Genomic DNA, 19,528 nt, shown 5'->3' with positions numbered 1-19,528 from the left:
ATCAGTTCTGAGTGTCTTGATTATACACTTTGTTTCTTGTTCAGCAATCATCCTAAACTTCTTGAATTTGTCGAGTGCTTCACTTTTTTCTCTCAGAAGGACTGTCCACATGTAACGCGAGAAATCATCAACAAGCACAAATACATACTTCTTCTGAGCTAGTGTTGCAGGTGTGATCGGTCCACAGAGGTCGCCATGTATCAGCTCGAGAGGATGTGTAGCTCTGTACATGGTCGCACGCGGGAACGAATCTCTTGTTTTTTTACCAAGCAAACAAGATACACATGTTTGTCTCTCAACCTTGATGTTAGGTATGCCAGTCACTAAGTCCTTATTGATCATCAGCTTCATCGTATCAGTGTTGATATGTCCCAGTCGTGCGTGCCAAGTCGAGGAGGATTGATTTGTTGAGACAAGTTGTAGACACTCAATGCTATCTACTTCCAACATAACTTTATATAGACGATTTTTAGATCTTGCTGTAGTGACAAGTAGCTTTCCAGACTTGTTATAAAGCATTAATTTGTCTTCTACCATTCGTATCTCGCACCCTGCCTCATTAGCTTGGCCTAGACTCACAATGTTACTCTTCAAATCGGGTATATATTAGACATTGTGCAGCACTTTCTTCTCACCATTCTCAAATACAAATCGTATGGAACCTTTTCTCTTGATATCAACAAGAGAGTCATCTCCAAATCTAACTTTGCCTGTCACTTCCTCACACAGATCATAAAAGAAACTCTTGAAACCACTCATATGGTTGCTTGCACCATTATCCATATACCATATATTAGTGTTGTAGATATTGGTTTCAAAAACGCTTGGTTTTACTTTGTCTTCTTGAAGGAATACTACTTCATTCATCATTAACTCATCGGCTATGTGAGTTTCCTCATCTTTTTCTCCACTACTTCTTGCAGTTTGAGTAGTCTATCAGGGCAGTCTGATGCATAATGTCCTTGTTTGTCACATCTGAAGCAAGTGATATGCGACAGGTCTTGTTCCTTATCTCTATCCTTTTGTTAAAAACTAAACCTGCCACGTCCTCCTCTGCCCCTGGAAGAACGACCTCCTCGTCCCCTTCCTCTGTAGCCTCCAAAAGGATTTGAGTTAGCAAACATGAGCTTGCCTTGATCATCATCTTGTTCGGACTCTTCTTCACTAATTCTTTCTTCGTAAGCCTTGAGTCGACCTACAATATTTTCGAAACTAGTTTTATTCAAGTCAAGTACCTGTTCGAGGGAAGCTACAATATGAATAAACTTCCTTTGAGGGAGACTTGACAAGAACTTCTTGAAAATCATTGGTTCGGCCAACTCGTTTCCCAAAGCAGCTGATTTTGTTGAAATTGCAGACAACCTTTCAACAAAGTCATCAATCCTTTCTGTCTCCTTCATCTTTAAGCGGTCGAAATCAGCCATTAAGGTTTGCAGTCTTGCTTCCTTAACCATGTCCGCTCCAATATGCCTCGATCTGATAGCTTCCCATATCTCCTTTGAAGTCTCTAGAGTTCCAACTTGGAGAGTAAGAGTTTCAGGGATAGACTGTATGATAAGAGCGATTGCCAAATCGTTCTTTGTCTCATCAAAGCTTCCTTTTTCTATTACATCCCATGATTTGTGAACCCTAAGCAGGATTCTCATCTTCATAGACCATACAATATAGTTGCTTGAATTCAAAATCGGGTACTTGATAGAAGAAGAACCTCCGTCTGTCGATGGTGACGGTTCTGGAACCTGAGATAAATTTTTCTTGTCCTCTTGACTCATCGTCAAGCTTTTATCGTTTCCTCCTCCTTCCATCAAAGCTTTTACGTCTTTTCCTGCCATTGAAGAAGCTCTAATACCAATTTAGAAACTAATAAATTTTCTTTTTCTTAGATTAACAATTGGAGAAGAAAATTTTAAATTGTATTTTTAAAAATTTTAGTTAAAAACAAAATCTATGTGACAGATTTTCTATTGTTTATTGAAATCGTTAATCAAAGATGATCCTATTTCCATATAATATTTCTAATTTTACCCACGTCATTTTTTTTTCTCCTTGTTTGTTTCAGGACCGTGTTCCTCAGATCTCATACCAAGGTATTAATTAATCTTATCAAACAGTTTGGGGTCTTAAAAAGAAAAAATAATTTGGGTTTTTAAATCCTTCCTTCTCAACCCTCTTCGAATATCAAATATTTTAAAGTTTTCTTAGGATATTTTGCTATATATCTTCTTACTCAAAAGCCAATACTCAATACCATTCACCAAACTTATTTTGCTATAACTATAGGTCCATGTATAAAAAAGGTCATGAAAATGTATATGAAGCTTTTTATTGTGCTTGTTCAATACTCTTGCTAAGTATAACATCTCAGAAAATATTATTGAGTAGTACGATATATTTTAATATAATTATATATATATATATATAATGTTTTATATTATAAACGCTTAAACCGCCTAAAAACCGTTTAGGCCCCGACTAAGCGTTCTAGGCGCTAGGCGTTGGGTTACCGCCCAGATACCGTATAGCGCTTTCTTGAACACTGCCAAAAGACATAAATAAGTAACCCAAATTTAGAGCATTGTGAATTAGTCTTCAATTTTCCTAGATCAAGTATGTGGTTACAAAAGCAAATTGTTGTGTGTACGGTTTATGTATAACGAGGAGTTTCTCTCTATGCGACTAATGAGGATTGGTAATAACATTTAGAGTTAATTATGAGATAAGCATTTATTTCTATGGATGGGTATTGTTTAATTAGGACTTTTTCCCGTACTTACAGATTTAGGTATTTATTTTGCACTAAAATGACGACATTGCCCTCTAAAAGCTGAACTCAAACGCTTCGATCTCCACCGCAGCCTTCTCTGTTCTCTCTCTCTTCGGTGATGAACAACTTCAAAGAGCACATACATCTCCATTTCGAATCTTCTAAATATCTGAATACGAAGATTAAACCAAAAAAACTTATGCATTGATTCGGCAATATAAATTTGTTATCGAGGTGCAAATCTATTAATTATGATGATTGTGGTTGTTGAAGAATGAAGTAGACGGAGACGAGAAACTTCAAAAATTAAAACCTTCTGAAACTTTAAAACAAAAAAATGCAGAGTTTGTTTAACTATTTTCCCTTGGGTTCACCAATTACTAGTTTTCTTAGGGTTTAATTTTCATCAATTGAGAACCTGGAAAAAATATCTATTTTTTACTTTTATGTGTGTGATCAATTCCCGAAGGTGGTTTGATGTATTTTTGGTTGTTTTGGTTTGAGATTGAAGAAATTGGGATTTATTTATATTTGTTTGGAGCCCAAATCAAAAAATCTTTTGAACGGGAGACAAATTGAACATTTATCTTGAGGCAAACCTCTTCTATGTCATCGTCTCCGATCTACTCCTTTGCCGTCTCCACCGCTATGGCTAAATAGTCGCTCCCCACCCTCCTAACTCATCTTCGATGGCTCTCCTCCGCCGCGCAACCACCAAACCCATCCCGATTCAACCGAAACCCTTCTGCTTCACCACCTTCCACCATTCCTTGTCACCTTAATAGGCTATCTCTACTACGCAAAAATCTGTCTCTATAGTAACTCAGAAGCCGCCATGATAATGATCTCATGATAAATCGAAGAAATCAATTGATCCGATCGTTGTTTAAAATTATATCCCTTGGGTTCACTATATATTTAAAAGAAAATCAATTGAATCCTTTGGGTTTATTGGAGGACATAATGTTGGCGATGTATTGTGAATCGGGAGCGAAGATAATAGTGGTGATGGATTTAACAGAGACGATGAAGAACGATGAAGTACGATGAAGATGATGAAGTTGATGCAGAGCACGAAGAAAAAAAAAAGGTTACAACAGAAATGCTTTATTTCAATTTTTTTGTGGCATAAAGGCCCATTTGAACAATAACCCCTAACATTTACTACTTTTTATGGACCTGAGTCTGAGACGGATAACACTTTCTCGTGGTCTAAAAAGTTTTTGTTTGTACGAAATCAATAACAAATCCTAAATGAAAATGTAATTACGTTTCCCCAATCTATCGCCTCATTCTTAAGGCAAGATTGGCAGAGCGTTTTTTAGGGCGTTATGTGGGAAACACTAAGTCTGGAAACGCTAAGTCTCAACGTCTATTAAGTTTTTTTAATTTCTTTCACACACGTGTAAGAAAAAATAGGTAACTGCTCTAGTTATCACGCATGATATGAAAGATGATATGAAAGAGTTTGAACTATTATTTTAAAATAATCATGAATTATCACTTAAAATATATTAATTTTGAAACCAAAATATTCTGGTAAAAATATTTTTACTTGAGTCCAAATAATCAACAATATATTTGAATATGCTTTCAATATTCGATTATTCAATTTTAAAATTAACATTTTCAATAAAAATAGTCATAATTGGTTTCTGAACAAGATGTTTTTCATAAATTTTTAAATAAAATTAGTCATAAATAAATTTGTTCCAAAACAAAATACTTTTATTTATAAAAAAAAAATATATATTTTAGATCTTTCTCCCAGCCCCGCTCACAGCTTCCTGCTCTCCGCCCCTGTTTCAGCTACTTAATGTTGTTGTTCCCCTCTCCACTTTGCCAATCTAGCCTTTAAAAACAGAAAGCACCGTACATTTATAACTGCCACTAAGCTTAATAATTCTCCTACAAGGGAGAATGAAAACGAAATACGCTCAACACTAGGTAACAACGTGGAATGAAAACATGAACCATAGCTCGTCTTGTTGCGAATTTGAATTGGTGATAGAGATGCGAAGCTTTGGCTAGATTGTCTTTTCAACGAGATCTGAACCAAAGCTAGTCGTTTGTATGTGATGTCCCAAACACAATTACTGGATTCATTAATGATTCATCTCTGATTCCTTGATTTCAGGTCATTATAAGACATAATTTTGTAAATTTGGAGTGTTTATAGTTTCTAACTTTTCTATCAAGTTTCAATATTTTAAAAATATTTCAAAATAAATTATATAGTTTATTATATTATATAAAATTATAAAATTCAACAAAAAGTAAGAAATTGAATTTAAATATTGAAATTTTGACTCGTTACTCAGTAATTTTTTTTTAATTCAATAGATATTATTTTTAAAGAATAATATTAATAAAACTTAAATATTTATAGAATATGAATCCAACGAGAATATGAATTCGGCGAACCCAATCGGAGAATATGAATCCGGCGAACCCAATCGAATTCAAATTCAACATTTTGTTTCTTTTTTAATCCCTTAACTGTATTATTAATAATATACAAGTTTGTGCTAATTTTGCCATATTTAAGAGTGAGTTCTAAATTTGAAAGAACAACTTAAACTTTTTGAGAATCTCCCTAAAGTCAATAATTTTATTTTAAATGTTTTTTTATTAATTTACTTTTGAATAAAAACAGTATAGAAATATATATGTAAAGTTTTTGTAAATAATATTCCTAATTCTTAAATTATGTGTAATTTCCTATTTATTTAGATAAGTAATAGTACTTTTTTTTTCTTTTTTTTTTTTGGTGGGACAAAAAGATAAGTAATAGTACTTAAATTCCATATTTTATGGGGAAAGTTAAATACAGCAGTAGTTTCGGATATCCAAAGGGTTTGAGATAGGAAGTGCCGTCCACGATCTTCGTCTCTGTGTTTGTCCTCTCTCTCACAAAATTGAATTGGTCATTCTCTATTACAACCTCTGTTTTCATACAAGACAGAGAGTCATTTTTAACTTTTGTCCGGGCAAAGTCTGCAGCATCAGAATCCCGGTTTTGATCTAAATATATATATACTTGGTCGTCCCTGTTTGTTTCTGGGTCTGAATTTAATAATTTGTTTCAGAACTGAAAGCTGCCATGAAGTATTTCGGTCGCCTGACTATTTCACGATGCAATTCAAAATCATCTTCTTCGGTGTTGGTGTCGGATCCGGTCCCATCTGATGTCCTAATGGACATCATCTCGAGATTGCCGGCGAAATCTGTAGGCAAGTGCCGTTGCGTTTGCAAGTTTTGGGCTTTGATACTTGGGCTTCCCGAGTTTGAAGAGTTGTTCCTGAGCAAGTCTTTGTCTCGTCCTCGTCAGTTTCTGTTCGCCGCCGTCATAGATGACCCTGGAGCAGTTCCTTTCTTCACTTCACAACCTCCTCATCAGATTCAAAATCCGCCTCTTGTATGGGTGACTCCTCACCACACGTATTTGCCTGCTGGTGGGTTATCTAAGATTTCTCAACCTGTTCGTGGATGGGTCTGTATTGAAGATGGGACAGGGATGTTTGTGGTTTGTAATCCAATCACAGGGGAATATGTAATCTTACCTACCTTGAAAGAGAAGATGATGATCTGGGTGAAAATGTCTTTGGGGTATGATCCGGTGGACAAACAGTTCAAGGTATTGTGCTCGACTTGGTCACCATTCAATTCACTAAGTATTCCTGCGGAGCATTATGTTCTAACGTTAGGAGAACAAATGGTTTGGCGAACCATTGAATGTTGCAGACCTATTCGTCATCTTGTACAAGGCGGTGATGGTATTTGCATCAATGGCCTTTTGTATTATATGGCTGAGTCCAATAACTATCAAGATATTTTCATAGTTTGTTTTGACACTAGGTTTGAAAAGTTGAGCTTCATCAACAAACCTGACGGCATGTGGCCAGTAGGTCTTGAATCACGACTCGTTAACCACAAGGGCCAACTGGGTATTATGCAGTGTTCAAACCCCAATAGAATTGATGGACACGCTACAAGTTTTTGTTTGTGGCTTCTTCAAGGAGGAGGTACCGAATGGACCAAGCATATCTCCCAGTTGCCTTTCTTGTGGTGGAACCTTGCTGGAGAGACTGAGTTGGGCATAGTTGGAATCAGGGCAGGTACATGTGAACTTGTCTTGTCACCGCGGTTTCTATCAGGCCGGCCTATCTATCTTTTCTACTTCGATCTCGAGCGAAACATTGTTACAAGCGTTGGAATCCAAGGTTTTGAAGGGGTTAACTCTAATATATTACTAGCTTACTGCTTCGTAGACTATGTAGAAAATCTCAAGCTTATATAAAGGGGTTTTTGCTTTGCTTTGCTTTGGCTTTAGACTTTGTAAAACTATTTTTTCTTGCTTCTAGTTTTTGATTTTATTTTTTCTCTTATTTGTTTTACATGTATAACAACAATCAAACCATATGTGTATATAAAAGTGTCTTACATACTATAAGAAGAAGTGGCCAATACCTATCAGGCCAAAGTAAAAGATAAAAGAGCTACAAAGGATACACATCGAAAACGCTTTAAAAGGTTTGGATTTTTTTCTTTTCTTTTCCTGATGGTTTTGAGATCACAAAAGAGTGGAGGGGGCCATGCTGTAAGAGTTCTTCTCTGGTTACCTCTTTTGAATCTCTGGTGAGACGTAGTTTTATAGTTTCCAAAGTCAGTTGTACATGATGATCCCTGAAAGAAGACATGATATACATAGAAATCATGTTACTGACTTGATTATAATACACTGGGATTGTACACATGTATTTTAGGTTATCATGTCCTGTCCTGTGGTTGGTCATGAAACTGAATGCATGGATCCTTTCAGATTAAAAATAATAATAATAATAATTGTTCATACCATTGTGAAGGTGACATCCTTACTTGCAAGATTAAATCGCCTCAAAAGAATCTGCCCCGTCTGTTTCTTGTCAGCAAAGAAAGTGAAATGAGAAAAAATTGGAGTAGCATTGATCCTTATTACCACGACGAAGGTGTCCAGATTGAGAAAGAGAGTGCTCCGGATCGATTCAAGTTTCGGATGATTGGTCACCCTTGCTTCCGAAACATTACTGCTGACCAAGCAACAGAGTACTTATCTGACAAGCAGTTTGGTAATAATGTTGTTCATCCGAGCTCTCGAGGAGTCAATTATTTTACTTTGATATTAAAGATTTACGATAATGTGTATCTGCACAGGGAGATAGTTGAAGGCGGGAAAGGGAACAAGGACGACGTTGGTATTGGGAAGCTACTGAGAATTGGAGATGAAACGTGCGAGTGTCTAGATTGGCTGATGGATTGGTATGTTGGTCCGTTGGTAGCTCGTCTTGTGACCATGCTCTCAACCATCGCAAGTTCCGAACCAGGACTCAACCGGAAGTAGATGATCTCCTCAGGATTGAGAAGGCCGAGAATCCAAGGATGGTAGTCTATGCTTTTGGGATTTCGCACGAACATCCGGGTGCCATCATACTGACTTACATACGGAGCATCAATCTACACCATGAGTATATAGGTTTATGCCCAAAGGGGTTCAAGTTTAGAAAAAAGGATGTTTCAGGATCTTGGAAGGCTTGTAGCTTTATTTTAAGAGGCACTTGCGTAGATTTTAATCTAGATTAACATGTTTCAAGTACGTTTTTGACATATATATAGCAAGGTTGTGACTCTTTTCATTTGTCTATTATATATTCAAAATAAAATAAAGTGCATAAAAATCATTTGTCTACTGATGTATATTCATAATAGAACAACATTTACATAGCAATTTATAATCCCCTTGGCTCAGGTTCTTTCTTGATTTGTACTTCTTCAGATTTAAATTGCAGTGATTAGTATGTTGGTGCAGTTTCACCTCCGGGAGGAGACTTTTTAGATCCTGTGAGTTCTGCAACCCTTAGTATTGCGCAGGTAATAATGTCACGTTGCAGACAATGAAGAGAACGTCAAATCCTTTTACTCAGAAGCTTTGGCCTCAAGGCAACAAGAATTTCAGGTTTTATGATCTTTACAATATTTGCTTCTTTCGTTAGGATGTTTTAAAAAACTGATCAAAACTCTGAAGAATTGGTGAGAATTTACTCTGTTTCTTCAGCGACACGGTTCTGTCATTTACCAAGAATGTATCAGAACTGGACTTCAAGATCCAAAGAATTGTCATGGAGAGTTTTGGGATCTACGAAAACTACATAGACGAACATCTCAAATCGACGAAATGCCTAATGCGGATGATGAAATACAATGGAGTTGATGAAACAGAGGAGGGGCTAGGCATGGAGGCTCATACAGATAGAAATGTGCTCACCATAGTTTGCCTGAACGATGTAGCAGACGGAGGATTAGAGGTGAAAACCAAAGACGGTAGCCACTGGATCGAAGCTAACCCTCTCAAGATTCTTCATTCCTCGTCATTGGGGGAAGTATTTTGCATGTAAGTCCCAACCTTTTCTCTGTACAGACTTTTCAATAGATGATGATGCTTTAAGATGTTTTCAGGTACTGCTGAACGGCCGGGTGCAATCTGCGGTTCACCGTGTGGTTAGAATGGGGACGGAAACAAGGTACTCGTCTGGACTTTTCTCTATGCCAAACACCGAGGATTTGATAAGTGCACCGGAGGAGATGGTTGATCCCGAGTATCCTCGCCTCTTTAACCCCTTTGATTTTGAAGCATACTATAAGTTCACCTGCGAGGGATCCGGAAGGAGAGATCTATCTGGTCTCAAGACTTATTGTAGCCTCTTGAAATAAGATTCTCCATGTAATAATAACCTTTTGTATTTACAAAGTGTAGCCATATATCACAAGATTTTTTCATCGTCAAGAGTCTCCATGTAACCTTTTGTTTTTACTTCCTTAAAAACATAATCAATGTTTGACTGTTTCAAACAGTCTGTTTGTAAACAACAACAACCCAATATCTTGATGTCAGAGTAATATTAAGAGTTCCTAATATTAATCTCGAAAACGAATTATACAAATAAAGAAGAAGAAATAAAAATAGATTTTTGGAAGTTTTGATAGTGGATGAATGTAAATATGAGAAAGAAAATAAAAAAGTAAAAAACAAAAAAATAATTTCTATATATACATTTGAGAAAAATATGGGAATGATGAGCGAGAGAGATTGCAAAACCAGACGCTTTGCAGTAGTGAGTATGATGAGTAATAAAAAAAAAAGTAAGTTATGATATACGGTTTTTACGGTTTTTAACCATGATATAAGTGTGCTTTTTAAGTCTTTTCATTTGTTTCTAAGTTGTATTTGAATCTTTACAGGTTATTTAGGATTTTGGCACGGATGGAGCGAAATGAAGCAATTTGGATCGTTTGGGAGCATTTAATCTGAGGAAATCAATTTGGAGTCTGATCCTATGAAGAGCATCGACCGACACCAATGGAGCATCGGTCGACACCAAGCTGATCTGACACAAGACTTCAAAATTGAAAGTTTTACAAAGTTGCCCGAAGTTTTCTATATTTGCATCATTTGTCTCTGACGTGTTTTAGGACATATATATAGTGTTTTTGGGTTTTGTAAACCCTGAAGTTTTATTCTAGCAAGTTTTATTTTTCTGCAACCCTGTGAGATTTTGAGAGCTTTTGGGAGAGAGATCTGAACTACTTTGAGAGAATAATTTTTGAACTCCTTCTTTACTCTTTTAATCTCAATTGCTAATTATTCAGAATTATGTTTTGTTCTTCATTGAATATGTCTGAGTAGTTTGCTTGTTAGGTTCAGAGTTTTTCACAGGGATTTTATGATTTATTAGATCTGTTTATTTAGGATTCATTATCTTACTAGATCTTCATCATAGGTTGTTCTTCATATTAATCTTTGATTGGCCATCTAGAATTAATAACTTAGGAAAATAAATTGATATGAGAATATAATTGATTTTCCTGATAAAACCTTTTGATGAGCAAAATTACTTTCTGCAAAGAGATTTGATTTAGTAATTTTGTGAACAATCTAAACCTGTTTTTAAAGCTGATTTTTAACCTAGAATTTTACAAAGAGATTTGGATTTTCTGGTTTTAAATTTAGATAATATTTGCATTGAGAACTGATTTATTTTACAAAAGAGTTTAGAGTTCTAGATCTGATTTTAATTGCTTGAATCATATTTAATTATTGATTTAATATTTTGTAATTTCCTGAGAAATTCCCTGGACCTAGCTTTTTGATCTTCTGAATTTACAACCTTTGATTTAATATTTTGCATTGCTTTTCTTTATTTAAATCAACTTGTTTAACGTAATCATAAAACTCTATAATTTATTGTGTAATCTAGAGTCCTTGTGGAATTCGACCCCTAAGTACTACTTTGACCTCTTAATTTGAGAGAGTAGCTCTAGGGTTTAATTTGAGCATATCAAATTTTGGCGCCGTTGTCGGAGACTCTTTGATCTACCATTAGATTTGAGTTTTTAATTTCGTCTAAATTTTTGTTTTTATTTTCTACTTACACGTTTCAGGTACATGCCTAATAAGCCTAACACAAGGAGCAACAAGACTAGTCCTATTGTGAAGCTTACAAATCAAGAGTTAGGAAAACTTGAGCGTGAGAACCGAAAAGCAGCCAAATCCTTGAAGATGGTTAACACAGTCATTCTGATGCGTGATGAGGATGGTGCTTTGAGGGATCAAGAGGACCACTTGCGCAACGAGCAGGGCCAAAAACTTGATGCAGAACGGAATGTTATTGCTGAAGTTTTTGTTGGCGACGAGCAAGCTGCTGTTGTCGATGGTGTCGATCGACACCAACAGGGTATCGATCGACACCCCCTTCCTGCAGACGGACGTGGAACTGCAAACCACGTTAACAATCCGGTTCGAAGATAGGAGCACAACCGAGATTTGATCAGGACCATTGCTGACTACAACCGGGCTGATCTTGTGTATGAGAACCGGTCTGCTATTGTTCCTCCTCCATTCCAGAGGAATGATTTTGAGTTGAATCCTGCATATTTTCAACTAGTTGGGCAGAGACCTTTCGCTAACCTGCCCAATGAGAAGCTTTTGGACCACATTGAGCATTTTGAGGATCTTGTGACCAGTATCAAGGCTAATGGAGTGACTGAGGATTACATCTTCTGCAAGCTCTTCCCTTACTCACTTGCAAGAGAGGCATCTCAGTGGTTGATGCAGTTACCAAATGGATCATTGACAAATTGGCATGACGTCAAAGTGGCCTTCCTCAACTACTTTTATGATGATGCAATGTCAGATGAGTTGAGAGTTAAGCTGTCCTCTTTCAAGCAAAGACCAAATGAAGCTTTCAAGGCAGCTTGGGTGAGATTCAAGGCTTATCAAAGGGATTGTCCACACCATGGTTTCTTAAGAGTTCAATTGTTGAGTATCTTCTTCAGAAGATGTGACTGGGAGTATCAGTTAGCTTTGGATGTTGCAAGCCATGGAAATTTCAAGACAAGATATCCTGAAGATGTTGAAGCTTTGATTGAGAATTTGGCCTCCAGCAATAGTACTAAGAGAGTTGATGCTGAAAGAAAGAGATTACATGGAGGATTTGATTCAAACCAGCTAGCTTCAGTCAATGTTAAGCTAGATTCAGTGCATAATCTTCTCGTAGGTAAGAAATCAGTTCACTTTGCTGCTGAAGTTGAGACATTTGAGCCACCACCTGAAACATGGAATAAAGAAGCAGATGTCAACTTTGTCTATGGAAATTAGGGTCAAAGATTCAGTAATCAACAAAACAACAAGCCTTACAGTGGGAACTCTTTGGGCTACACTCCTAAGCCTGATTTTCAGAAGCAGAAACAAGAGAACAACTTCACAAGGACTTATGGGAACTCTTCCTATCAGTCTCCACCTCCAAAAACTCTTTCTGAGATTAGAATGGAGGCCATGCTTGAGCAGCTTCTTCAGGGACAAGAGAATATGACAGTGACATTCAAAGGGAAGATTGATAATGTCTACAATGAGCTTACTGGGAGGATTGATGCATTGAATATTCATGTTAAAAAGCTGGAGAATCAGGTTGCACAGACTGATGGGTCTGTTAAAGGCAAGAGGGTTTTCTTCCTGGAAGAACTGAATCAAACCCCAAACATTCTTGTAATGCCATATCAGTGAGAGATGAAGATGATAGAGAAATTGTTTCTGCAGAACAAGGAGAAAAATTGACGGAGATGTCAACTCCAGATGATGGTGTCGATCGATACCACATGGGTGTCGGTCGACACCCCTCTCAGACAGAACCCGAAACTGCAAAATCTCAGGTTCCAGCTGCTGAAAGGGTGTACCAACCGAAGATTCCTTTTACTAAGCCAAGAAGGTCCAAGCAAGAGCTTGAGAAGCTAGATGAAAGGCAATGATGGATAAGGTAATGATTGAGATGCCTTTGATTGATGCAGTAAAGCTTTCACCACCACTTAAGCGGTATGTGAAGAGAATGATATCCAATGGTTTGAGCCCTGAAGAAGGAGCACTACTTACAAAGGATGTCAGTGCATTTCTTTTAAACCAGCCTCCACAGAGGAAGAAGGAGAGGAAACAGGAAGTGGTTGTCTCTAAGAAAGTAAGTGCAATAATTCAGTGTAGAGTTGCAGAGAAATTACCAGATCCTGGAAGCTTTGTACTTGATTGCTCTATCTCTGCAGAACGGTTTGCTCACTCACTTTGTGATCTAGGATCTAGTATTAACTTGATGCCACATTCTATTGCTGTGAAACTTGGGATGACAGAATTCAAGCCAACTCAGATTGCTCTTATCTTAGCTGATAGATCCAAAAGAATTCCTGAAGGTGTTTTAGAGGATATTCCAATTAAGGTTGGAAACTTCATGATTCCCACTGACTTTGTGGTGTTGAAGTATGACAAAGAGCCTAGTGATCCTCTCATCTTAAGAAGATCTTTCTTGGCTACAGCTGGTGACATTATAAATGTAAAGAAGGGACACATAACATTGAATGTGGAAGGTTTGAGTCTGAACTTTGAGATGGATAAGCTAAGGAGAGCTCCTACTATTGATGGGCAGACATTTTCTGTGGAGATTGCTTCTAATGATGATCCGATAATAGAGATTCATGAAGACATTACTGTTGGGTATGTCAAGAAGTTAGGTATTGTTGAGAAGCTAAACTGCAGAGAAGAAACACGAGTTTCAGGTTTAGTGACTATCGATGCTCCATTAGCATCGGTCGACAACCCTCCACATCCGAGCCTGCACTTGTCCACAACTGATGCTCCAAGTCTGACAACTGTTCCCAAACAGAAGACTCACCCCTCCACACCCCAGAGTCCTCAGGTAAGGCAAAGGTATGCATCTTCTTCACCCAAACCCCCTCTTATCATCAACAAGGCTTTCAAAGGTACAAAAACTGTTTTGCAGTTAATCAAGCCACGAGATTATCGTAGAGCGCTTGTTTCTTCTGTTGATGGTTTTGCAGGACATAAGAGAAGCAAACCCATTCCAAAATCCCACCCTAGTCCTGTTCCTCATGTCCTTGGTAGATCTCATTCTTCTACTGTTTATACACCACCTTGGATGAAAAGGTCATGCTATGGGAGGCATTCACTGCCATGTTCTGCTCCACCTTATGCCTGAGCTTCAACGTAGTCCAGCTAATGACTGAAAACAAGCGCTTAGTGGGAGGCAACCCACTTCTAGATTTTTCTTTTCCTTTTGAGTCATTTTTCTTTTTGCATTGAGTCAGTTTTTGTTTGAAATTTGTTTGAAATCATGAACTATCTATCTATCATGTTGCTTTTAACTTGTGTTTGAGTGTCTCTTAACAGAATAATCATCCAAGGATTGATCCATCAACACAACTATCTGCAACTAACAAGGAGTTACGGCCAAAAACACCATTCGTGATGAGTGTCGATCGACACTGAAATGGTATCGGTCGACGCCCCATGGTAACCCAAAAACAGTTCATCTTTTCCTTACAATTTTCAATACGTTTTGTTTCTTTTGACTTTCCCTTGCTTGAAAACACTGGGGACAGTGTCGTTTAAGTCTGGAGGAAGTTAGTACTAACTACTAACAGAGTTTTTGTTTTTAGTGTGTCAAAACCGATTTTTGTTTTTATTGAGTCAAATTTTTCAAAATTTTTGTTGGGAACTATGATTTTTCTCTTTAGTGTATTGCCTTGGTTGATTAATGCTGCAGATTGAATCCACTAATCTGACTAATGAAAAATCCAATGGCTGACCAGTAAACCAGAGACATCCAAATTTCCAACAGAATCCATAAAAGCCTGAGGTAATTTCTGCACTTTTCTTTTATCTCATCAAGGAGATTGATGTTCATAGAGCTTGACTCCTTGTTCATGCCTGAAAAGTAAGATTTTCAAAAGAAAATGGTACTCCTCTCCCTTATTTAAGTTGAAAAGATCACTCCTGAGAGTTTTGTTAAAAAAAAAAAGAATAAAAGATGAGATGATTTTGATCAGTTTAGAGAAAGAGGTAAATTACCAGTGACCTCATTATTCTACTCTTGAGTCAAATGATCACACAAAGCTTGGAAGCGAGGGGTAGGTAAATTTCCGATGACCCCATTATTCGCCTACACCTTTGCATGTAAAAAAAAAGGTCAGTAAAAAAAAACAGCAAAGCAAAGCTCAAAGGAGGATAAGAATAGAATAAGTCTGGGGGAGAGGAAGAATACCACATGTTGTAAAAAGATATATCTTGCTTGTTATGGTATAGTACGGGAATGAGTCTAGAAGGTTCTTGACATTGATCAAATTGATGAGACCCACCGATGAAGGCTTAATGGAGGAAGTAGTGAAATTTGGTTTGAAGTTGGGATGCTACGAATGTCAACGGAGAAGTACATGGTGGTTCGATTTGGATTTGTCTACCAAGCATATGGATTATGGTTTGGATGATCATGGCAATACCTTAAAGAGAAAATGAGTGTCTGTGTTTTCAAACCTCTTTCACAGGTCTAAGTTTCTGTTTTGCTTGAGGGCAAGCAAATGCTAAGTCTGGGAGAGTTTTGATATGCTCAAATTAAACCCTAGAGCTACTCTCTCAAATTAAGAGGTCAAAGTAGTACTTAGGGGTCGAATTCCATAATGACTCTAGATTAAATAATAAATTATAGAGTTTTATGATTATGCTAAACAAGTTGATTTAAATAAAGAAAAGCAATGCAAAATATTAAATCAAAGGTTGTAAATTCAGAATATCAAAAAGCTAGGTCCATGGAATTTCTCATGAAATTACAAAATATTAAATCAATAATTAAATAGGATTCAAGCAATTAAAATCAGATCCAGAACTCTAAACACTTTTGTAAAATAAATCAGTTCTCACTGCAAATATTATCTAAATTTAAAACCAGAAAATCCAAATCTCTTTGTAAAATTCTAGGTTAAAAATCAGCTTTAAAATCAGGTTTAGATTGCTCATCAAAATTACTAAATCAAATCTCTTTGCAGACTATAATTGATTTTCCTAGGTTATTAATTCTAGATGGCCAATCAAGGATTAATATGAGGAACAACCTATGATGAAGATCTAGAAAGATAATGAATCCTAAATAAACATATCTAATAAATTATGAAATCCCTGTGAAAAACCCTGAACCTAACAAGCAAACTACTCAGACATATTCAATGAAGAACAAAACATAATTCTGAATAATAAGCAATTGAGATTAAAAGAGTAAAGAGGGAGTTCAAAAATTCTTCTCTCAAAGTAGTTCAGATCTCTCTCCCAAAAGCTCTCAAAATCTCACAGGGTTGCAGAAAAATAAAACTTGCTAGAATAAAACTTCAGGGTTCACAAAACCCAAAAAACACTATATATATGTCCTAAAACACGTCAGGGACCAATGATGCAAATATGGAAAACTTCTGACAACTTTGTAAAACTTCCAATTTTGAAGTCTTGTGTCGGATCAGCTTGGTGTCGACCGATGCTACATTGGTGTCGGTCGATGCTCTTCATAGGAACAGACTCCAAATTGATTTCCTCCGATTAAATGCTCCAAAACGATCCAAATTGCTTCATTTCGCTCCATCCGTGCCAAAATCCTAGATAACATGTAAAGACTCAAAAACAACCTATAAACAAATGAAAAGACTCAAAAAGCACACTTATATCATGGTTAAAAACCGTAAAACCCATCGTATATCAAGTTAGATGCACAGTTTTTTTTAACATCACAGTTAGGCCTGGGTATTCCGGTACCCGTTCGGGTTCGGATCGGGTATTTCGGATTTTCGGGTTTTTGGGTTTAGAGGTATAAGACCCGTTCAAGTATTTTTAAATTTCGGCTTCGGATCGGGTTCGGTTTAGGTATTTCGGATTCAGATTTGGATTACCCAAAGTTCACAAAATTCAAAAGTTTAGTATCTAATTTAGTCTAAATTATTCAATAATACGTAATATATCTGAAAATTTAGAGTATTTTTTACCCAAATTTACTAATAAACAGTTTAAATACTTCAAATTATCTCAAATATCTACAAATCTGAATATTTTGAACACTTATATTATTAAAATTACAAATATTACTAATATATTAATAATATGGGTATATTCGGATACCCGTTTGGATTTCAGTTCGGATCGGGTTCGGGTTTTCGGATTTAGAGATTTAGAACCCTTTCGGATATTTTTCAATTTCGGATACGGATTCGGATCAGGTTTAGATCGGATCTTCGGATCCGGATATTTTGCTCAGGCCTAATCACATTAACCCAGAGGTAACCCATAAGTCCCACCAAATTTCAATGGTAGAGTCTTTAAAGTAGTTCAACCTAAGAAAGATATTAGAAAATTAATTTCCATTTCAAAAACAAAAGATAATTAATGGATCTATTTCTGATTCACATGATACCTCAGCTTTGAAATGTGTATAATATTGATCAGCTCATGAATGAAAGAGCATTTTTATAGCTATTTGAGTGTAATAAAAAACACTCTTGGTTTTTTACAACTATGCAACAAAACCACTCTTTGGATTTTTCATACAAAAACAAAAAACAAAACCACTCTCTTGGACATTGAAACTCACTTCATATTGTCGAACATATCAAACTTACGAGATGATTGACAAAAAAAAAAATCAAACTTACGAGATGAAGTGCCTTCGACCTTAATTATTTCGTGACGAATCGATTCGACGTATAGATAGATAGTAACGATTTAGGTTATATGATATTTGAGAACTCATAAGGTAGTAGTTTAGTTGGGCCTTTTCTTATTAGAAGTAGATATTCACATTTTCATTTAGCCTTTTTATTTTATTTTTTATTTAATCGTCCATTTACGTTTTCTTTTTTGACATTATTGGGTGGCACACGTGTAAGTGATGATGAAATTCTTTTTAACATTATTTTATTATACATTTTCCCAACATTATTATTTTCTTATACATTAACCACAACCAATAATTTAACAAAAGGAGTGTACCTTATCTTTATGCATATGTAGGTTAAATCCAGGATATAGGAAATGAATGAATGATAGAGATAAGATTTATATAATCCATGCATGATATAGATAAGTTATCACATCACAATAGTCATGCTTCTTGAACTTGGATTACAACAAAAGACAACAAAACCAATCGGATCGACGATATGGGATCATAAGTTCATAACATCAATATACATATTTATCTTTCATGTTCCTGTAACACAATAACGAAACGGTTTGTTCAAGCGGTTTTTAATCCATACCTCTTAACCCTTTCATCAATCCAATCTCTCATATCCTTCAGCACAATCTCAGCGTTCTCGTCGGTCTCTCCTTGAATCAGCGAATGGTACATCCCTTCATATATCTTCAATGTTTTATCAGCGCTCGATGCCTTTTCGTATAGTAGCTTCGACGATGTAGGACATGTTACTCCATCCGAGGTCCCGTGCGCCGTAAACACCGGAATAGTTACACGCCCGAAATTCTCTTGAACGTACTCGGTCTTCCTCAGTAACTCTCTCATTGTTCCCACTCTAGGCGGCCCTGTGTATCTACAAAAGCAAAATATTATATTGTCAAGCTAATGATATCGTAAACGGTTGCTTCCAAGAAGTAGTTTTATAGTACCTTCGTGGGTTAGCTGCGATGATCTTAAGCTTTTCGGGGTCCTTGACAGACATCCCAACCATTTTCTTATCGGGCATTGCGGCCCACGTATCAGCCAACCCAAAGAGGAGACCGTAAGCAAAAAGGTGAGGCTTGCTTGGTTTCATATCCTCGGGGATAACAAAGAGAGGAGCCGAGAAGATCAAACCGGTCCAAGTACCAGGCTCCGACTGAAAATACATGAGAATTGTCACAAGACCTCCCATAGACTCACCAAAGAGAAAAGCCGGAAGATCCTTATACGGATCACTACAACGAACATGCTTAAAGAAAGCCAATGATGCTCCTGCAACTTTATCCATATCACCTAAAGAAACACTCGCAAAAAAAGCCAATACTTAATTTAGTCCACCAAAACAAGTTGATCAAAAAGATTTCAAAAAACAAGTTATATATAGAGCAAACAAACCCATATAGCAGCGGATGCCATCAGAGCGGCCATGACCGAGAATATCTGCGGCGAAAGCAGCGTAACCCCAACTACAAAAACGCATGCATATCTTCTGGAACATCCAGCCCGTATCGGATCCGTAGCCGTGAGACATATACACCGTCCCTTTGATCTTACCATCCAACGGTAAAAAGCTCTGAGTGAAGAGCTTGCCGTTGGGTGTTTCGAAGTAGGATTTGGTGTTACGTACCCCTTGTGATGTGTAGTACTCTTCCTCCGGCATGTCTCCCCAAAAGTTCGGTGG

The 19,528-nt window shown here is 36.8% G+C and overlaps 3 protein-coding genes and 1 long non-coding RNA gene across 7 annotated transcripts; 2 read left to right on the top strand and 2 right to left on the bottom strand.

The window, feature by feature from the left end:
• On the bottom strand, window positions 1,476-3,884 carry LOC104778203. Its single transcript, XR_766419.2, has 3 exons — window positions 3,364-3,884; window positions 2,775-2,933; window positions 1,476-1,825 (listed from the first exon to the last, which is right to left on the bottom strand). It is a non-coding gene; the product is annotated as an uncharacterized LOC104778203 (long non-coding RNA).
• Window positions 5,609-7,211, top strand: LOC104778204 (F-box protein DOR-like). Of its 4 annotated transcripts, none has more exons than XM_010502593.2 (2): window positions 5,609-5,780; window positions 5,854-7,211. In XM_010502593.2, the coding sequence occupies exon 2, from the start codon at window positions 5,868-5,870 to the stop codon at window positions 7,062-7,064; it is 1,197 nt and encodes a 398-aa protein (XP_010500895.1). In that variant the 5' UTR covers window positions 5,609-5,780; window positions 5,854-5,867; the 3' UTR covers window positions 7,065-7,211. The 4 variants fall into 4 exon arrangements, with proteins under 4 accessions (XP_010500895.1, XP_010500898.1, XP_010500897.1 ...); XM_010502596.2 differs by having other exon boundaries at window positions 5,609-6,540; window positions 6,623-7,211; XM_010502595.2 differs by having other exon boundaries at window positions 5,610-5,660.
• Window positions 8,920-9,511, top strand: LOC104779332 (probable 2-oxoglutarate-dependent dioxygenase AOP1.2). Its single transcript, XM_019241021.1, has 2 exons — window positions 8,920-9,180; window positions 9,257-9,511. The coding sequence occupies exons 1-2, from the start codon at window positions 8,920-8,922 to the stop codon at window positions 9,509-9,511; spliced, it is 516 nt and encodes a 171-aa protein (XP_019096566.1).
• LOC104778199 (caffeoylshikimate esterase-like) lies at window positions 18,195-19,528 on the bottom strand (the record flags this gene model as incomplete). The annotated part of the gene is given in 3 exon segments (XM_010502590.1): window positions 18,195-18,718; window positions 18,795-19,140; window positions 19,243-19,528. Coding segments are annotated over 3 exon segments (945 nt in total), but the record flags the coding sequence as incomplete, so codon positions are not given.

Source organism: Camelina sativa, chromosome 3, assembly GCF_000633955.1.
Source record: "Camelina sativa cultivar DH55 chromosome 3, Cs, whole genome shotgun sequence".
Taxonomy (NCBI): Eukaryota; Viridiplantae; Streptophyta; class Magnoliopsida; order Brassicales; family Brassicaceae; genus Camelina; species Camelina sativa.
The sequence above is the reverse complement of the archived record's forward strand: the minus strand, read 5'-3'. Positions and strand labels throughout refer to the sequence as shown.